Below are 16139 nucleotides of genomic sequence, written 5' to 3'. Positions count from 1 at the left end.
GGAGGGAAGTTTGGTGGAATTTAACACCAATTCAGTCAAGCTGACAGTCAAAATAGACAGTGTGTTCAAAGCTGTAGATCAGCTTGCAACATGACACAAGAGTTGGTACAGAAGACAGAGATTTAGATTCCTGACAACTGGGACCATTTATGGGAAGCTGGTACCTGTACGAGCAGGGCAGTCCGCACCTGAACTAGACTGAGTCCAACATTCTTGACAGTGGGTTTGCTAGTACTGTTGGGAGGAATTTACACTATCATAGATCATAGAATCCTACAGTGTGGAAACAAGCCCCTCGGCCCAGCAAGTCCACACTGACCCTTGGAGCATCCCACCTAGACCCATTCCCCTATAACCCACCTAATCCACACATCCCTGAACTCTACGGGCAATTTAGCATGGTCAATCCACCTAGCCTGCACATCTTTGGACAGTGGGAGGAAACCAGAGCACCCAGAGGAAACCCACGCAGACATGGGGAGAATGTGCAAATTCCACACAGTCGCCCGAGGATGGATTCGAAACCAGGTCCCTGGCGCTGTGAGGCAGCAGTGTTAACCACTGAGCCACAGTGTTTGTCAGTGGGAAGAGGACACAAAGTGTTTGTACAGTAAGGACTCAGCATACTTTAGCAAAGGAACCAAGGCAGATGGAGTTTAGGCCTGTTCAATTTCAGGAGAGTAAGTCAAAGCTGGATGGCCTCTATTTTAATGCTAGGAATATTATGGGTAAGATAGATGAGTGAAGAGCATGGATTGAATGTTGAATTGCGATGATGTTGCCATGGCAGAGATGTGCTTGAGGACTGGCAGCTCAGCATTCTGATGTATAGAATCTTGAAGCAGCATAGAGAAGTGTGTAAGGGTGGAGGTGGTGTTGCATTTTTCATTAAGGATTCGCTTACTGCTGTAAGGAAGGACAATATCTTTGAGAGGTCTTTAAATGAGGCGCTATGGGTAGAGCTTAGGAAAATAAAGTGGTCAGTCTCACTGTTGGGAGTGTATTATAGATCCCCAAGTAGTCGATCGGCAATAGCAAGGCAGATACATAGACAAAACATAGGAGGCAACTAATTAAAATAAACATGGTTAGGACAGTGTGCTGGCTTAGAAAGAGGATTGACTCGTTGGCAGAAGGCAGAGAGTGGGAATAAAGTGGCCTTTTTTCAGGATGGCAGCTGGAGACTGGTGGAGATCTGCAGAGATCAGTGTTGGCCCACCTATTCACAATATACTTTAATTATCTTGATGAAGGAACAGAGGGAATTGTTGCAAGTTTGCAGATTACAGAAAGTTAGATGGAGGGACAGGTGGTGTTGGGGAAGCAGGGAGGCTGCAGGAGGACTTGGACTGGCTAGGAGAGTGGGCAAATGGCAGGTGGAACACAATGTAGAAAAGTGAGAGGTTATGCACTTCAATAAAAAGAAAAGATGTAGGCTATTTTCTAAATGGGGAAAGGCTTCAAAAATCTGAAGCTCAAAGAGACTTAGGAGTCCTAGTGCAGGACTCTCTTAAAGTTAACGTGGAGGGTTCAGTTAGCAGTTAGGAAGGTAAATGCAATGCTCGCATTCATTTTGAGAGGGCTGGAATACAAGAGAAGGGGTGCACTGCTGAGGCTGTATAAGGGTCTGGTCAGACCACATTTGGAATATCGTGAACAGTGTTGCCCTTGGAAGGGCTGCAGAAGAGGTTCACACAAATGATCCCGGGAATAAAGGATTTGCCATATGAGCAGCATTTGATGAATCTGGGCCTGTTACTCCAGGGAGTTTAGAAGGATGAGGAGGAATCTCATTGAAACTTACGGAACACTGAGAGGCCTGGATAGAGTGGACATGGAGAAGATGATTCCACCAGTAGGAGAGATGAGGACCTGAGGGCCTCAGAGTGAAGGGATGACTCTTTAGAACGGAGATGAGAAGGAATTTCTCCAACCAGAGGGTGGTGAATCTGTGGAACTCTACCAGACTGTGGATGCCAAGTCCCTGAGCATATTTAAGACAGACATAGATAGGTTCTTGATTAGTAAGGTGTTCAAAGGTTCTGGGGAAAAGGCAGGAGAATGGGGTTGAGAAACATATCAGTCAACAACTTGTGGAGCAGACTTCCCCAGCATTCATTGGGATTGCCATAGTGTAATCGTTGTAGAGTAGTAGTTTAGAGGGGGCAGATTTATTGAAATATATTCAGGAGAGCTTTTTATGTCCAAATGTAAAAAGTCTAATTGGGGATGCTGCAGAGATGGAATAAAGCAATTAGGAAAGCAAACAGAGGTCATGAGAAAACACTGATGAGTAAGATTAGAGAGAATCCCAAGATCTTCAATAAATACATCAACAGGAAGATGATAACAAGAGATAGATAGGGCCCATCAGGGATCAAAGGGGCAATCCCCACGTGGTGCCGGAGGACACTGGAAGGCTGTTAAACAAGCGCTTCACATCTGTCTTAACTTTGGAGGAAAACACAGGTACAGAACTCAGGAAGAGGCACTGAGAGGTTCTAGAGAAGTTTGACACAGGAAGTGTGTCACAGGAGATATTGGAGATTTTGGTGGGCTTAGAAGTGGAAAATTCCCTGGGTCTGGATGAGTTATATCCCAGGCTGCTGTGGGAGAGCAGGGAGCAAATTACAGGGGCTCTGACCTAAATTTTTCATTCCTCTCTGGCCATAGGGGAGGTGTCAGAGGACTAGATGACAGCTAACATGGTTCCACTTTTCAAGAAGGGTGGTAGAGATAAACCAGGGACTTACAGACAGAGTCTCACATCAGTGGTAAAGAAACTACTGCCAAAAATTCTGAAGAAGTAACCTCCACTTGGATAGGCAAGGCTTGGTCAAAGATAGTCGGTATGGCTTTGTCAGTGTGAGTCATGCCTAACAAATTTGATTGAATCCTTTGAGGAGGTGACCAAGTGTGCAGATGAGAGTACTGCAGTAGATATAGTTTTTATGGACTACAGCAAAGCCTTTGGGAGATCGATAAAGAAGGTAAAACCACACGGGATCTAGAGTAACACAGCAAGTTAGATCCAAAATCTCGTAGGAGACAGAGAGTGGTAGTTAAAGTCAGTGGCCAGTGGTGTATCACAGAGATCAGTGTTGGGTCCCTTATTGTTTGTGACATACGTAAATGATATATAAGTAGATGTTGGGGAAATGATAAGTAAGTTCACAAATAATGTGAAGATTGACCGGGTCATTAACAGTGAGGAAGAAGGTCTTGTGTTACAGGAAGATATAAGCAGATTGGTCAGGCGGAGAGATCTGTAGCAGATGGAATTTAACTCTGATAAGTCTGAGATAATGCACTTCGCACGTAGTAACAAGACAAGGGGATACTCAATGAATGGCAGGCCACTAAGAAGCTCAGACGAACAGAGGGATCTTGACTTGCTTGTCCACAGATCCCTGAAGGCAGCAGGATAGGTTACTAGGGTAGTTAAGAAGGCATATGGGGCTCTTACCTTTAGCAGTCATGGCAGAGATTATAAGAGCACGGAAGGTACATTGGAGTTGTACTGCAGTTTGGTTAGGCCTCAGATGGAGTAGTGTATGTAGTTCTGGTCACTGCACTATACGAAGGATGTGACTGCACTGAAAAGACTGTAGAGGAGATTTCCGGGAATTGATCATTTTAGCTGTGGGAAGAGGCTGATAAGTTTGGGCTGTTTTCTTTGGTGCAGAGAAGGCCAAGAGGGGACCTGATTGAGGTATATATAGGGTGGATAGAAAGTAGCAGTTCCCCTCGGTTGAAGGGCAAAATTTTATGGTGAAAGGCAGGAGGTTTAAACGAGATTTGAGGATTTTTTTTTCCACCTGGAGGGTGGTGGGAATCTGGAATGAACTTCCCTGGAGGGTCGTTGTTGTGGGAAGCTTCACGACCTTTAAAAAGTACTTAGATGAGCACTTGAAACATCATAAAGCTATGGGCCAGGTGCTGGAAAATGGAACTATTGTAGATTTAGAGTAGTTTTTATTGTCAGTGTAGATTTGATGGGCTCCTACCGTACTGTATGATTCTATGATATAAAACAGGCCTTCTATTAACAGTCGACAAAAGCAGTTCACTGACACTGAAATCTTAGCTCAAACATCTATGGAGCCCACTTTGTGACATCAATGCCATTCTGCAAAGACTAAAACAGATGTTATAAAGCATCTTATCTACAGAATACCATCGCTCTACCATTGATATGAGAGTTTCATCATATGAAATATGGACTGCAAATGAAAATTTGACCAAATTTCAGCTTTAACAACTCGAAGCAAACATTTTTTTTCCAAGAAGTGCTCAGACAATTTCTTGTCAACATTCAGAGACTGAAAGCATGGAGGCAATGATCAGCGTAAATTGATAGCTTATTTCCATATACTTGAAAAATATAGCTGCAGGACCCAAGTTCATCTTCCTATACATCAGTTTGTATACCTATATGCCTTCAATTCTGCATCGGCAGACTCAACCTAAAATTACAAAAGCAATTTTAATATGCCTTGTGCGTATGCAGGTTTTAATTTGTATTGCTCAATGAAAAACCTACTTGCACTTATTATTATAAAACGTACTCTGTGACAGTCACAATGCACTATAATTATACTACCTAACGGGGATCGAATTGCATTTGTGAGTTTTTAACAATCCAGAATTTGTCACCTGGAAGTTGCTTGTGTCCACTCTGTACTGGTATGACGGGTCATGTAATTCATTAACTCTGAAAAAGAGATAATTTAAAATAAGAGAAAAAAGCTGAAAGTATTGGAAATCAAGATGAACCAAAAATTTTAGAAAGGCCAGCAACTGCAAAGAGAAAAGATGAGTGTAATAACTTGGGTATGTAAATTCCATCAAAATTCTGACGTTTTGAGTATTTCAAAATAAATGGAGTTGATTACAATTACCCACATCCTGCATTTGGAGGTTTGATTGTACACTGAGGCACATCTGAAGTGAAATTACTTGAATTTTTGTCCTCCATTAAGCTTCCATTAACTAATAAGTCACATTTTCCAATATAGAGAGTAGATAGTATCCTTTATAACGTAACAAATGATCTGTACCTCAAATGCCAGCAGTCCTTTTTTTGTGAATCCATTCTGTAACAATCTCACAAAACTATTTTACATCTGTAGGAATAGGATAAAGTGTTCTCACATCTGTTGATTTTGCACACATCTAAGAGAAATAGGATGAGTACAAAGACAGGTTGAAAGTGTAAAGTTGTAAACACAAAGTTTGGTGCTTAAGGCGTACGGGCATTGAATGATGACAGCAAAAAGCCATGTGGAAACATGATGCAGAAGCAATAATGGAAAGACAACTTAAAAATTATGGGAACTGTACATTTCCTATTCAAGGATAAAAAGCCTTCAGAATTGATAGGGAAGGAAATAGGGAAGGAAATAGGGAATTAGAAAGACAATAATGGTTGGAGAAGACACTGCAATTTTGGAAGGAGAGAATGTCCTTCAAGGGCAAGGACAGAAGCCATTTGTCTGAGTCAAGAAATAAAAATGATTTGATCATGCTACTGAGGGAGTACTCTACAAGTCTCTAAATAGGTGTGAGTAAGCAAAAGAGAAGCAAATTTACTAATAAATTGAGGAAATTTAGGTTTAGTGTGATACTAGGGGACTTTAATTACCAAATATCAATTGAGATAATGTTAAGAGTAAAGGAGAGGGATAAGAACGGAATTTCTGAAATATTAACCAGTATGTTACAAATCATCTAGGAAGGACAAACTGCTGAAGATGGATGCTGGGAAATGTGGTGGATAAAATGTCTGTTGGGGGAAGAGTTGGCTAAGACTGATCATTGTAGTATAAGGTTTAGGTTAATAACCAAGAATAAGGAAAAATTAAATGTAAAGCATTAAATTAGAAAATGGCTAACTTCCATAGCATGAGAAGGGATCTAGCCAGAAATTAAACCAAAGAGTAAAAGGAAAACTTATAGCAGAAAAATGGATGATTTTTGAGGAGGTGGTGCTTTTGGTACAACTAAGTACATTCCAACGAGACAGAAAGGCAGAAGAATGGAAGCCTGGACTCCTCTGTATGACAGAGACAGGCAATATGATGAATGAAAGAAAACAGAAGAAGAGGGTATACAGTGCACGTCTGATGAATTTTTCAGGTGAAAACTAGTCCTATTAAGTTGGGTGGGGAAGTAAAGAGAAAAATAAAACTGACAAAGAGACAATATGAGAAAACAATGGCCATTAACATTTAAGGAAACAAATCTTGTGGCATGCAAATGGTAAGCGGGTAATATGAGGTGGGGTGCAGCCTATTTGGGGATAAAGAGGAAAATACATGCATAGTGGTGCTGGGCATGACTAGAATATTTAATGATTACTTTGTTTCAATGTTTAATAAGCAAGAAAATGCTGATCAAATATTGCTCAAAGTGGAAATGGACTTGGAGATATAATAATGAACAAGTGAAAATGTCAGGATGGCAGGCTGTTAATAATGGGGTACCACAGAGGTCAGTGCTCAGTCTACAACAGTTATAATCTATATAAATGTTTTGAATGTGGCAACCAATTGTAATATTTGCAAATTTGCTGATGACATCATCTGGGTGGGAATGCTAGTTGGGAAAAGAGTGTAAGGAGGATAAGCTAACTGAGTGGGCTAGAACTTGGCAGATGGACTATAATGTTACTAAGTCTGAAGTTATTCACTTTGGTAGACGAAAGCAAGAAAGTAAAATATTACTTAAGGGTGAGAAGTTGAAAAGTGAAGATGGCCAAAAGGAGGTGAAGCTGTCCTTGTCCTTGAGTCACAAAAAGCTAGTATTCAGGTGCAGCACACAATTAGAAAGGGAGCTAGTGTGTTGGCAATCATTTCAAGGGGATCGGAGTACAGATATAAATATGTCTTGCTGTAGTTATGTAGCGCCTTGGTGAGACTTCACCTGGAGTACTGTGTATAGTTTTAGTCTCCATATCTAAGGAAGGATATAGTTGCCATAGAGGGATTGCACATATATTAACTAGATTAATTCATGTGACTGGGGGGATTGTTTTATGAGGAGAGCCTGAGGAATCTGGGTCTGCAGTCTCTACAGCTTTGAATAATGAAAGCAATCTCATTGAAACTTACAAAATTCTTTAAGTGTGACAGGGTGGAAATAGGTAGTTTTCCTTTGTTGATGACTCTAGAACCGGGGACATAATCTCAAAATAAGATTGAGGTGAGGAGCAATGTGTTCTTTCAGAGAGTGGTAAAGTTTTGAAATTCTTTACCCCACAGGCTGTGAGAAGCTCAGTCATTGGGATAGGTTCAAATCAGGCTTTCATAGGTTTCTAAAGGTTAATGATATTCAGGGATATGGAGATAGTAAGCGAAAATGGCACTGAGGAAATGATCAGTCATAATCTAGAATGGTCAGGCAGGCTCGATAGACTGAATGGCATTCTCTTGTTGTGAAAATCCTATTATGAGGCAGGACACACTAGAAAGGTGGTTATGCTTAGGATGGATAAGTTGCCAAGTATAGTGGCTTGCATTCCAGATGGTGAAGATACCAGAAGGGCTTAATAAAATGTTCCAATAATCCCTAGGTCAGGGAGAGGTGTCAGAGGGCTTGAAAATAGTAAATATGACATCCTTGATCAAGAAAGGGTGTAAGCAAATTTTTATTAACTACAGGCTGGTTATACAATCATACTGGACAGAAAGCCCACCATGTTTATGCCAATCAACAAACACCATCCCATTTACATGCACTTGGTCCATAGCCTACTATGCCATGGCATTTGAAATGCTCATTCAAATGCTTCTTAAATGTTACAAGAGTATCTGCCTCCATCACCTTTCTTGCAGCAATTTAACAATAGTCTATAAGATTTAATAATAATAATCTGGGACAAAATAGCATGCATTTATGAGAAGCTTCAGTTAATTAAGGACAGCAAGCATGGATTTGTAACAGGCAGATTTTTTAAAATCTTTATTTTTTTGATGGAGTAACAACAAAGGTTGATGAAGGGACACAGTGGAAGCTATCCACAGAGATTTGAAGAAAGCTATTTTTAAAAATTACCAGCTAAAGGGCTAGTTGAAAAAACTGACTCACTGAATGGGAGGGTCAGTGTCAGTTTGGACAAAAAAATTAAACATTTTTAAACCGGCTTAAGAACAGAATACAGCAGCTTGTGGTAAATGGTTGGTTTTCAAATTCAGGGTGGTAGAGCAATCTTTCCCAAGTGCTTGCAATACAGCATTTAAAAAATATTATTCATATGTGTAAATGGCTTAGATGTTAGACTTGAGTAATACAACTCAACTCAAATATCTAAGCCATTTACACATATGAATAAGATGTTTTATTATTTTTGGCACCAAATTTAGATAGCAAATTTAGAGGTGTAGCAAACATTGAGAATGATGCTAATCATCTGCAGATGGACACAGATAAGCGAGAAGAAAGGGCATACAAGTGCCAGATGTAATTTAATACAGAGAAGTGTGAGGTGATGTATTTTGGCCAAAGGGAGAGGAAGAGGCATGATATGTTTAATGACATGATTCTAAGGAGTGTATAGGCATAGTGGGACCTGGGGGATCATGTTTATAGACATTTGAAGGTGGCAAGGCATATTGAGAAATAGACACATGGATCTTGGGTACAAAAGAAGGGATGTTATACTGAACTTTTATAAAGCTTTGGCCAGGTTACAATTACAGTATTGCATCTACTTCTGTTGTGATGGTACTGTGTCTTTATTTGTTTTGCGCCACTTCTCCTGCAGAGAGGTGTTACCATAGCGGTGACAGAATGTCTGCCTCAGAAACAGTCAGTAAACAACTTTGAGCTCCCTGAGTGTTTTTCTTTAAAATTAGACAAAAGAAACATGAGTGGGTCAGGCTCACACAGACCCAGGGTTTTAGGAATAAAAACAAAGTTGCTGGAAAACCTGAATCAGAGATAGTAGGAACTGCAGATGCTGGAGAACTGGAATCATCTGTGAAGGAAAAAACAAGAGTTAACGTTTTGGGTCTGGTGAACCTTCCTCAGAACCCCCAGGGTTTTAGCTTTGCTTTCAGTTGGAATTTGGAATTGGTTGTTGAAGCTGCTAGATATAGGTCTCTCTCTGCAACTGCAAAATGCTTGGGTTCTTTCTCTGCTGCCAGATTGTTTCTTTGTGTTCTTTTCTCCTGGACTAGAAGAGAGATGGAACATAAGGAGTATCTGTTTTGCTGGACTAGCTCTTGCGAAAGGTGTGTTTATGGGATGCTGCTATATTAGAAGAGTTGATGATTAGTAATTAAGTAATTTTATTAAGTATTTCAGTAGAGTTAGTTGTGTTGATTCTTTTTTTGTTTGCCAACTGGTGAAGCAATCAAATTACAAATGGAACACAGCACCTTCAAATAAAATAAAAGTTAGTGTCTAAGCTATCCTCCATGATAGTTTGAGGGGATTTGGTCTGGTCTATAACACTGTTAACAATACTTTAGAAAGGAGGCATTGGTCCTCATGAGGATTTTGGGAGAATTAGTGGGATGATGGTGCAGCATTGAGGGAACTGAGGGAACTGAGGGAACCAGGGTTTGTCCCCTGGGAGCAAAGAAGGTTGATTTGAGATTTGATAGAGATTTACAAGATTATGACAGGTTTAGGTAGTGAAGATCAGGAAAAAAGGGTCCAAGAAAATTTGACAAATTGGATCCAGAATTGGCTGAGTGGCAGAAATGGTTGAGGGATGTTTTTGTGACTAGAAGTCTGTGTCAAATGAGGTCCCACAAGGGTCAGTGTTGAGGCCCTTGCTGTCTGTGATTTAAGTAAACGACTTAGACTTGAATGTAGGAGGGTTATCAACAAACTCATAGACAATAGTAAAATTGGTGGAGTCGTAAATAGTGAGGGGGGTAGCCTTAGACTATAGGAGCCAGGTGGGCTGGCCAGATGGGCTCATCAGTGGCAATGAAATTCAATCCAGATAAGTTAGAGATGGTGCACTTGGGCAGGACAAACAAGGCAATGGAACACATAATGAACAGCGAAACCAAGGAAGCACTGAGGATCAGATAGACGTGTACGCTGGTTGCTTCAGTTATCAGGACCAGTGGATAAAGTGGCTACAAAGGCATATAGGATATTTGACTTTATTAGCCTAAGTATGCAGTTTAAGAGCAGGGAGATCATACTGGAACTGTATAAAACATTGGTTAGGCCATGGCTAGAGAATTGTGTGCAATTCTGAAATCAACATTATAGGATGGATATGATAGCACTGGAGGGAGTGCAGAGGAGATTTATCAGCGTGTTACCTTGGCTGGAAAGTCTTAGTTATGAAGAGAAATTGGACAGAAGGGTTGTTTTCCTCAGAGTAGAGGAAATTGATAGGGAGCATGATTGACATGTATAATATCGAGGGGCATACATAGGGTAGACAGGAAGAAATTTTTCTTCTTGATGGATCAATTACCAGGGCCATAGACTTAAGATAGCAAAGATAAGCAGCAGATGGTTGGGAGTAGATACGAGGAGAGTCCTGACCCGAAACGTCAGCTTTCTTGCTCTTCTGATGCTGCCTGGCCTGCTGTGTTCCTCCAGCTCCACACTGTGTTATCTCTGACTCCAGCATCAGCAGTTCTTACTATCTCTCACTCAGAGGGTGTTGGGAATCTGGAACTTGCTGCCTGTATGGGTGGTACAGGCAGAAACTCTCATAATATTTAAGTATTTAGATGTGTACTTACCATGCCAAGATAAACAAGGCTGTGGGCCACGTGCTAGAAAATGGGATTAGAATAGTTAGGTGGTTATTTTTGACTGGTGCTGATGCACTGGGCGGAAGGGCTTTTTTCTGCGCTGTAGATCTCTATGACTCCAAACTTTGCCTGTTTACTCATTTTACAAAACTAGGGGACATTGATCTAAGACATCTGTGTTTGAAGATGGTTTGTTTGAAAAATATATGTAAACAGGTCCAGTGTGGGAAGGGGCCATACTGGACTGATATTGGAGAATGATCAATAACAGAGGAAACTGCTATATATTGTCTTCAAACAATTTCACTCAAGCCATTCAACCAATGGAACACAAGCAGTCTGTTTAAGTTGCTGAAAAAAAAAACCCAATTTCTTTCTAAATTGTTGATCTCTTTCTTTAATATGATGGGTTATGGTCGGCGATGACGTTGCAACATCTGAACCCTTTGAGATCCACAGTGGTGCCACGAGGTTGTATTCTGGCTTCAACACGCTGATATATTCTTCTCTTTACAGGTGTCATACACCTTCAATTTATCTGCACAGAATGTGTTTTTATATACCAGAAAGAACAGAAATTTGTTCAGCTTTTGGCACCTGAGGTTCAAGACAAACTTGTGTCAAGTATTCATCAATGTTGCTCTAAGCTGATGATGCCACAGTAGCATTGCATACCAAGGAATACCTTTAATGACAAATGGAAAGACTTTCATGCTTATAAAGAGTTTGCTTGCTTGACACTGGAATCAGAAAGACAAGTGACATGGTCTAGGATATTGTCATACCACATCTATCAGATTGACAATCTGATGCCGGCAGTCATTTTATGGCTTCACATTTCTATGCTGTACAATTACCAGCAATCGTTTACCTAATGCTGAAATCATCATAAGTACTGTAGAAGTTCAGGCCAGGTAAGCTGTGTAAAACTATTATCATGCAACACTCTTAATTAGTCAATTAACTTCAGTTTGTTTATTTAAGGGCCCTAAAGAAAAATTTATAAAGTAGCTGCTACTTACGTCTGCCAAATCCCAAGTGTCACTGCAGCCAACCAAAGGAGACCAACAATAAACAGCTTAGGCAAATAGAAAGTCATGAACTTTCTCTCTCCCTGAATAGGAAGTAAAGTACACAGTCGATTAGACTTCTATAAATCCATTAACATTAAAAGTGCTAGTCAGAAAATCACTCCCTTAGGTTGCTTCTGGATATTATGGTACCTTCCAACTTTGCCACATCTTCTCGTTCTGCAACTGTCTCAACTTCTCCTAGACCTTCACATCTATGAAAATACTTCCATCGGTGCATCCTGAAACACAACCTTCAAACAGCTTCTGGTATGAATCCTGACTCCACACGTTTCTGAGCTGAGATCACTACCAACCGAACTTTGGGTTCCTTTCAATAATCTCATTTTTTCCCCTTACTTGTTATCATGTTTTACATAGTCTAGTTTTTATGTAACGAGACCTTGAGTCCATTTGTGCACATATTTGGCTGCTACTTCAGGCCAGAGTTCATCAATCTATTTCCACTTTTGTTCTTGCATTTTAAACTCATTTTCTCTTTCTCCCTCCTAGACTCTTTTCTATTGTCATCCTTCCTTCCAACTCTCTACTCTCCAGTACTCTGCCCTCCCAATTCCCCACCCTGAATACTTCTGTATTTCTCAACCTGCCTGTGCTTTTGCCATTGTCCTAAGTGTTATTGCCTATTAGGGAAGCCTACAACTTCGTTTCATGCCTATGTTGGCATCCTCCCACAGACTCAGTGAGGCACCCAACACTCTTTTCTTATGAAGAAATGCCCTATCCCACCTCTACCTTCTGCCTACTGCACCTTGCCAATCATCATCCTGACCAATTCACACCTCTCACTGCTGGCCCAGTAATCTCAGAATCATAGAACCCCTACGGTGGGAAAGCAGGCCATTTGGCCCATCAAGTCAACACTGATCCTCCAAAGAACATCCTACCCAGACCCAATCCCCTACCCTACCCCTGTAACCCCACATTTCCTAACCTACACAACCTTGGACACTATAGGTAATTTAGCATGGCTAATCCAATAACCTGCACATCTTTGCACTGTAGGAGGAAAGCCGGAGCACCCGGAGGAAACCCATGCAGACACGGGTGATTGTCACCATGTATTCTCTCCACTGTCCCCAACTCAGTGGGACTGCCTGCTCTTTCAAGTCTGGCAGTTAGACATTCTATTGTTCTGCCATTCTCACATTCCGATCACCTAATCTGAACTATCAACATCTTCTCTCCACCGGCACTCTACACCCCAGAACCCAACAATAGCATTAATGCTGCCGCCACCAACTTCACTTCAGCTCTGATGAACAGTCATCTAGACTCGTAATTTATGCTTTCTCTCTGTCCATGGATGCTATCTGATCTCCTGCAATCTCCAGCATTTGTTGTTTTCAGTACTGATTCCAGAATCTGCAGTAATTTGCTCCAAATTTACATCCTTGGTGGTTTCATCCTCCACCTCAAACACTGTTCTATTTCCCTCGAGTTCTGTGTCCTCTCATTGTCCATTCATTTTGCCTGGCTTGTAAACTCCCCAAAACATATTTACAGCCAGCCCTCTGAGTCATAGAAATGTACAGCAAGGAAACAGACCCTTCAGTCTAACTAGTCCATGCTGATCAGTTCCTAAATTAATCTAGTCACATTTGGCCCATGTTCCTCTAAACCCTTCATGTCCCCATCCGTATGCCTTTTAAAAATTGTAGTTGTACCAGCCTCCGCCACCTCCTCTGGCAGCTCATTCAATACACGCACCACTCTCTGCATCAAAAAGTTGCCCCTTAGGTCCCTTTTAAAACTTTCCCCTCTCACCTTAAACCTATGCCCTCCAGTTTTGGACTCACCCACCCCAGGGAAAAGACCTTGACTATCCACGTTCTTCATGATTTTATAAACTTCGATAAGGTCACCTTGCAGCCTCTGATGCTCGAGGGAAAATAGCCTCAGCCTATTCAGCCTCTCCCTATAGCTCAAACCCTCCAACCCTGACAACATCCTTGTAAATGTCTTCTGAACCCTTTCAAGTTTTGCAACATCTTTCCTATAGCAGGGACACCAGATTAAACAAAGTATCCAAAGTGGCCTGACCAATGTCCTATACAGCCGCAATATGACCTCCCAATTCCTATGCTCAAGGCACTGACCAATAAAGACATTGGCTGAGTTGGATTTGTCCTGCTTTTTGTGGAGAGGATATAGCTAGGCAATTTTCCACATTTTATTCCATTAAAAGTATGTTGTATAAATACGTTGTTGTTGTTGGTTAGAATAATTGAGGCCCATCTTTGGAATGGGGGCGGGTGGTGAAGAATAGATGCATTGGGACAACTGGAGCATCAAAGAGATGGCAGAATAGCAGGGAGGGAAAAAACAACACACTAGGAAAGGGATTTTATTGCGAACAGGGAATAATGTTTACTGCGAGACAACAAGGTGCAGAGCTGGATGAACACAGCAGGCCAAGCAGCATCATAGGAGCAGAAAGGCTGACTTTTCGGGCCTAGACCCTTCATCAGAAAATGCTTACTGCAATGTTTTTACCTGCACACGAAATCCATGGTAAGCACAGAGCCAAAACAGTAGCAATGCACACAGAAAGATTGCCTGGAATAAGTCATCAAGCATTCCTGGGAGCCAGCTGTTTACAAGAAATGAAAGAGGGAAGAACGGATCTAAGAAGGAAAGGAAAATAGTTAAAATGGATTAAACACTTTATAGAATCAATGCACCTGTACTTTCAGAGCACCATAATGACACTTGCTTCTTAATAAATTAGCTATCTTGTTTATAATTTTGAGATTTGGTGATTCTTCAGGCTTCAAACATATCAAACAAATCAATAAGCATTACTCGCAAGCCCCACACCTACTTAGAAAGAAAATAAATTTACCTTGATCTGCACACATACAACACAACTCAATCAAAAAGAAATGAGTTGCAACTTCAGAATGACACATCAAATTACACTTTGTGGCCACTGAAAATTACAAGCCATTTTTTCACAAGACCATAAAAGAAATGAGGTTCACATGCCTCTCCCAGGCTTTAAAATGATTACTGTGTTCATCCTACTATTAAAGGTCCTATCTTTTCCAAGAGTTTGAGCACAGCTGATAGTAATTCCTGGTGGGACTGGTTGCAAACCATAGGTAGGAAATCTTGACTTTTGAACTCTACCAGCACAAGCTTTTGATCTCACACTCACTGTTGTATTGCTTTTCTACAGTATGCGCAGGCATGACTGCTTTAATCAACACCAAAATGGCATAATGGCTTTTATGTATTTTCGAAGTAAGGTAATGAATAACATTTGATGAATGCCAGTCTAACTGAAAGAAAGAAGAATTTGTCAGTGAACTTTGAAAGAGGGAAGAGGTAAATTAATATCTTCTCATTCTGAAACAACCTGTCTCTGTTGCCTGTCTTGATCAGGTTGATTTGAACAAGGGCAACTGATCGTTAACAGTGCTCAAAACAAAAAATGGAAAGCACAGCTTACATTCAAAGAATGAAATAAAACAAATTGCCAAAGACAAAATGGTCAAAATCAACTAAGTGTAAAAGCCTCAGAACATCATAAGAATTAATGTGAACTTCGATAAAAGGCAGATGAAGACGAGGAAATAATACATCACAGCACCATTGATTTATAAGGAATTTGGCAAAATGAATGAATGATAGTTTTGTTAACATAAGTTGAAAAGATTTAAAGTTAGAAAAACAAGGCTTTTAGTCCCATGCCAAGATGTAAAACTATGTTAGTGCATACCATTATAAAGCAGCAACAAAGGCAGCAATATGGACATCCATTTCTGCTCAATTGACCAGTCTTTCATTGAAACCTTCCTCAAAGAGTGAGCAAACAAGCACTACAGAAACAAAACAAGATTCTTTAGGCACAGAACATTTCAATCAATGATATCACAAGCTTAGAAGTAAACATCACTCTAGCAGAAAACAAAAAAACTTTCCAAAATTTTAATTTGGCACCAATTCATACATTTATCCATCTATCATTTAGCAACAAATCGGCTGTGGTTCTGTTAAAGCAACGAGCAAAAACGTGCATGGATACGAACACACACACATACACCCTCTCCCTCACACACACACAGACACAGACACACACACTCGTCTTCACACAAACACATACACACACGTACGCCATCACACACACAAACACAAACACTCCCTCACACAAAACTACACACACACACACTCTCCCACACACACACCCACACAGACACACCCACACACACTCTCCCACACACACACAGACACTCACACACACACACACACACACACTCTCCCACACACACACTCTTCCCCCCACACACACACACACTCTCCCACACACACACTC

At 40.8% G+C, this 16139-nt stretch overlaps 1 protein-coding gene across 1 annotated transcript in view; it reads right to left on the bottom strand.

Annotated features, from left to right (window-relative positions):
• tmem181 (transmembrane protein 181) overlaps positions 1-16139 on the bottom strand; it is a 175776-nt gene that overhangs the window by 27837 nt on the left and 131800 nt on the right. Inside the window, exons 8-11 of the mRNA XM_048601241.1 lie at positions 15546-15645; positions 14318-14448; positions 11753-11844; positions 4657-4714 (exon numbers count right to left, since the gene is read on the bottom strand). Of these exons, the coding sequence (XP_048457198.1) occupies positions 4657-4714; positions 11753-11844; positions 14318-14448; positions 15546-15645 (381 nt within the window). The remainder of the gene's footprint in view (positions 1-4656; positions 4715-11752; positions 11845-14317; positions 14449-15545; positions 15646-16139) is intronic.

The sequence above is a fragment of the Rhincodon typus genome, chromosome 9, assembly GCF_021869965.1.
Source record: "Rhincodon typus isolate 14 chromosome 9, sRhiTyp1.1, whole genome shotgun sequence".
In the NCBI taxonomy this organism is placed as follows: Eukaryota; Metazoa; Chordata; class Chondrichthyes; order Orectolobiformes; family Rhincodontidae; genus Rhincodon; species Rhincodon typus.
This window is presented reverse-complemented; position numbering and strand designations above follow the sequence as displayed.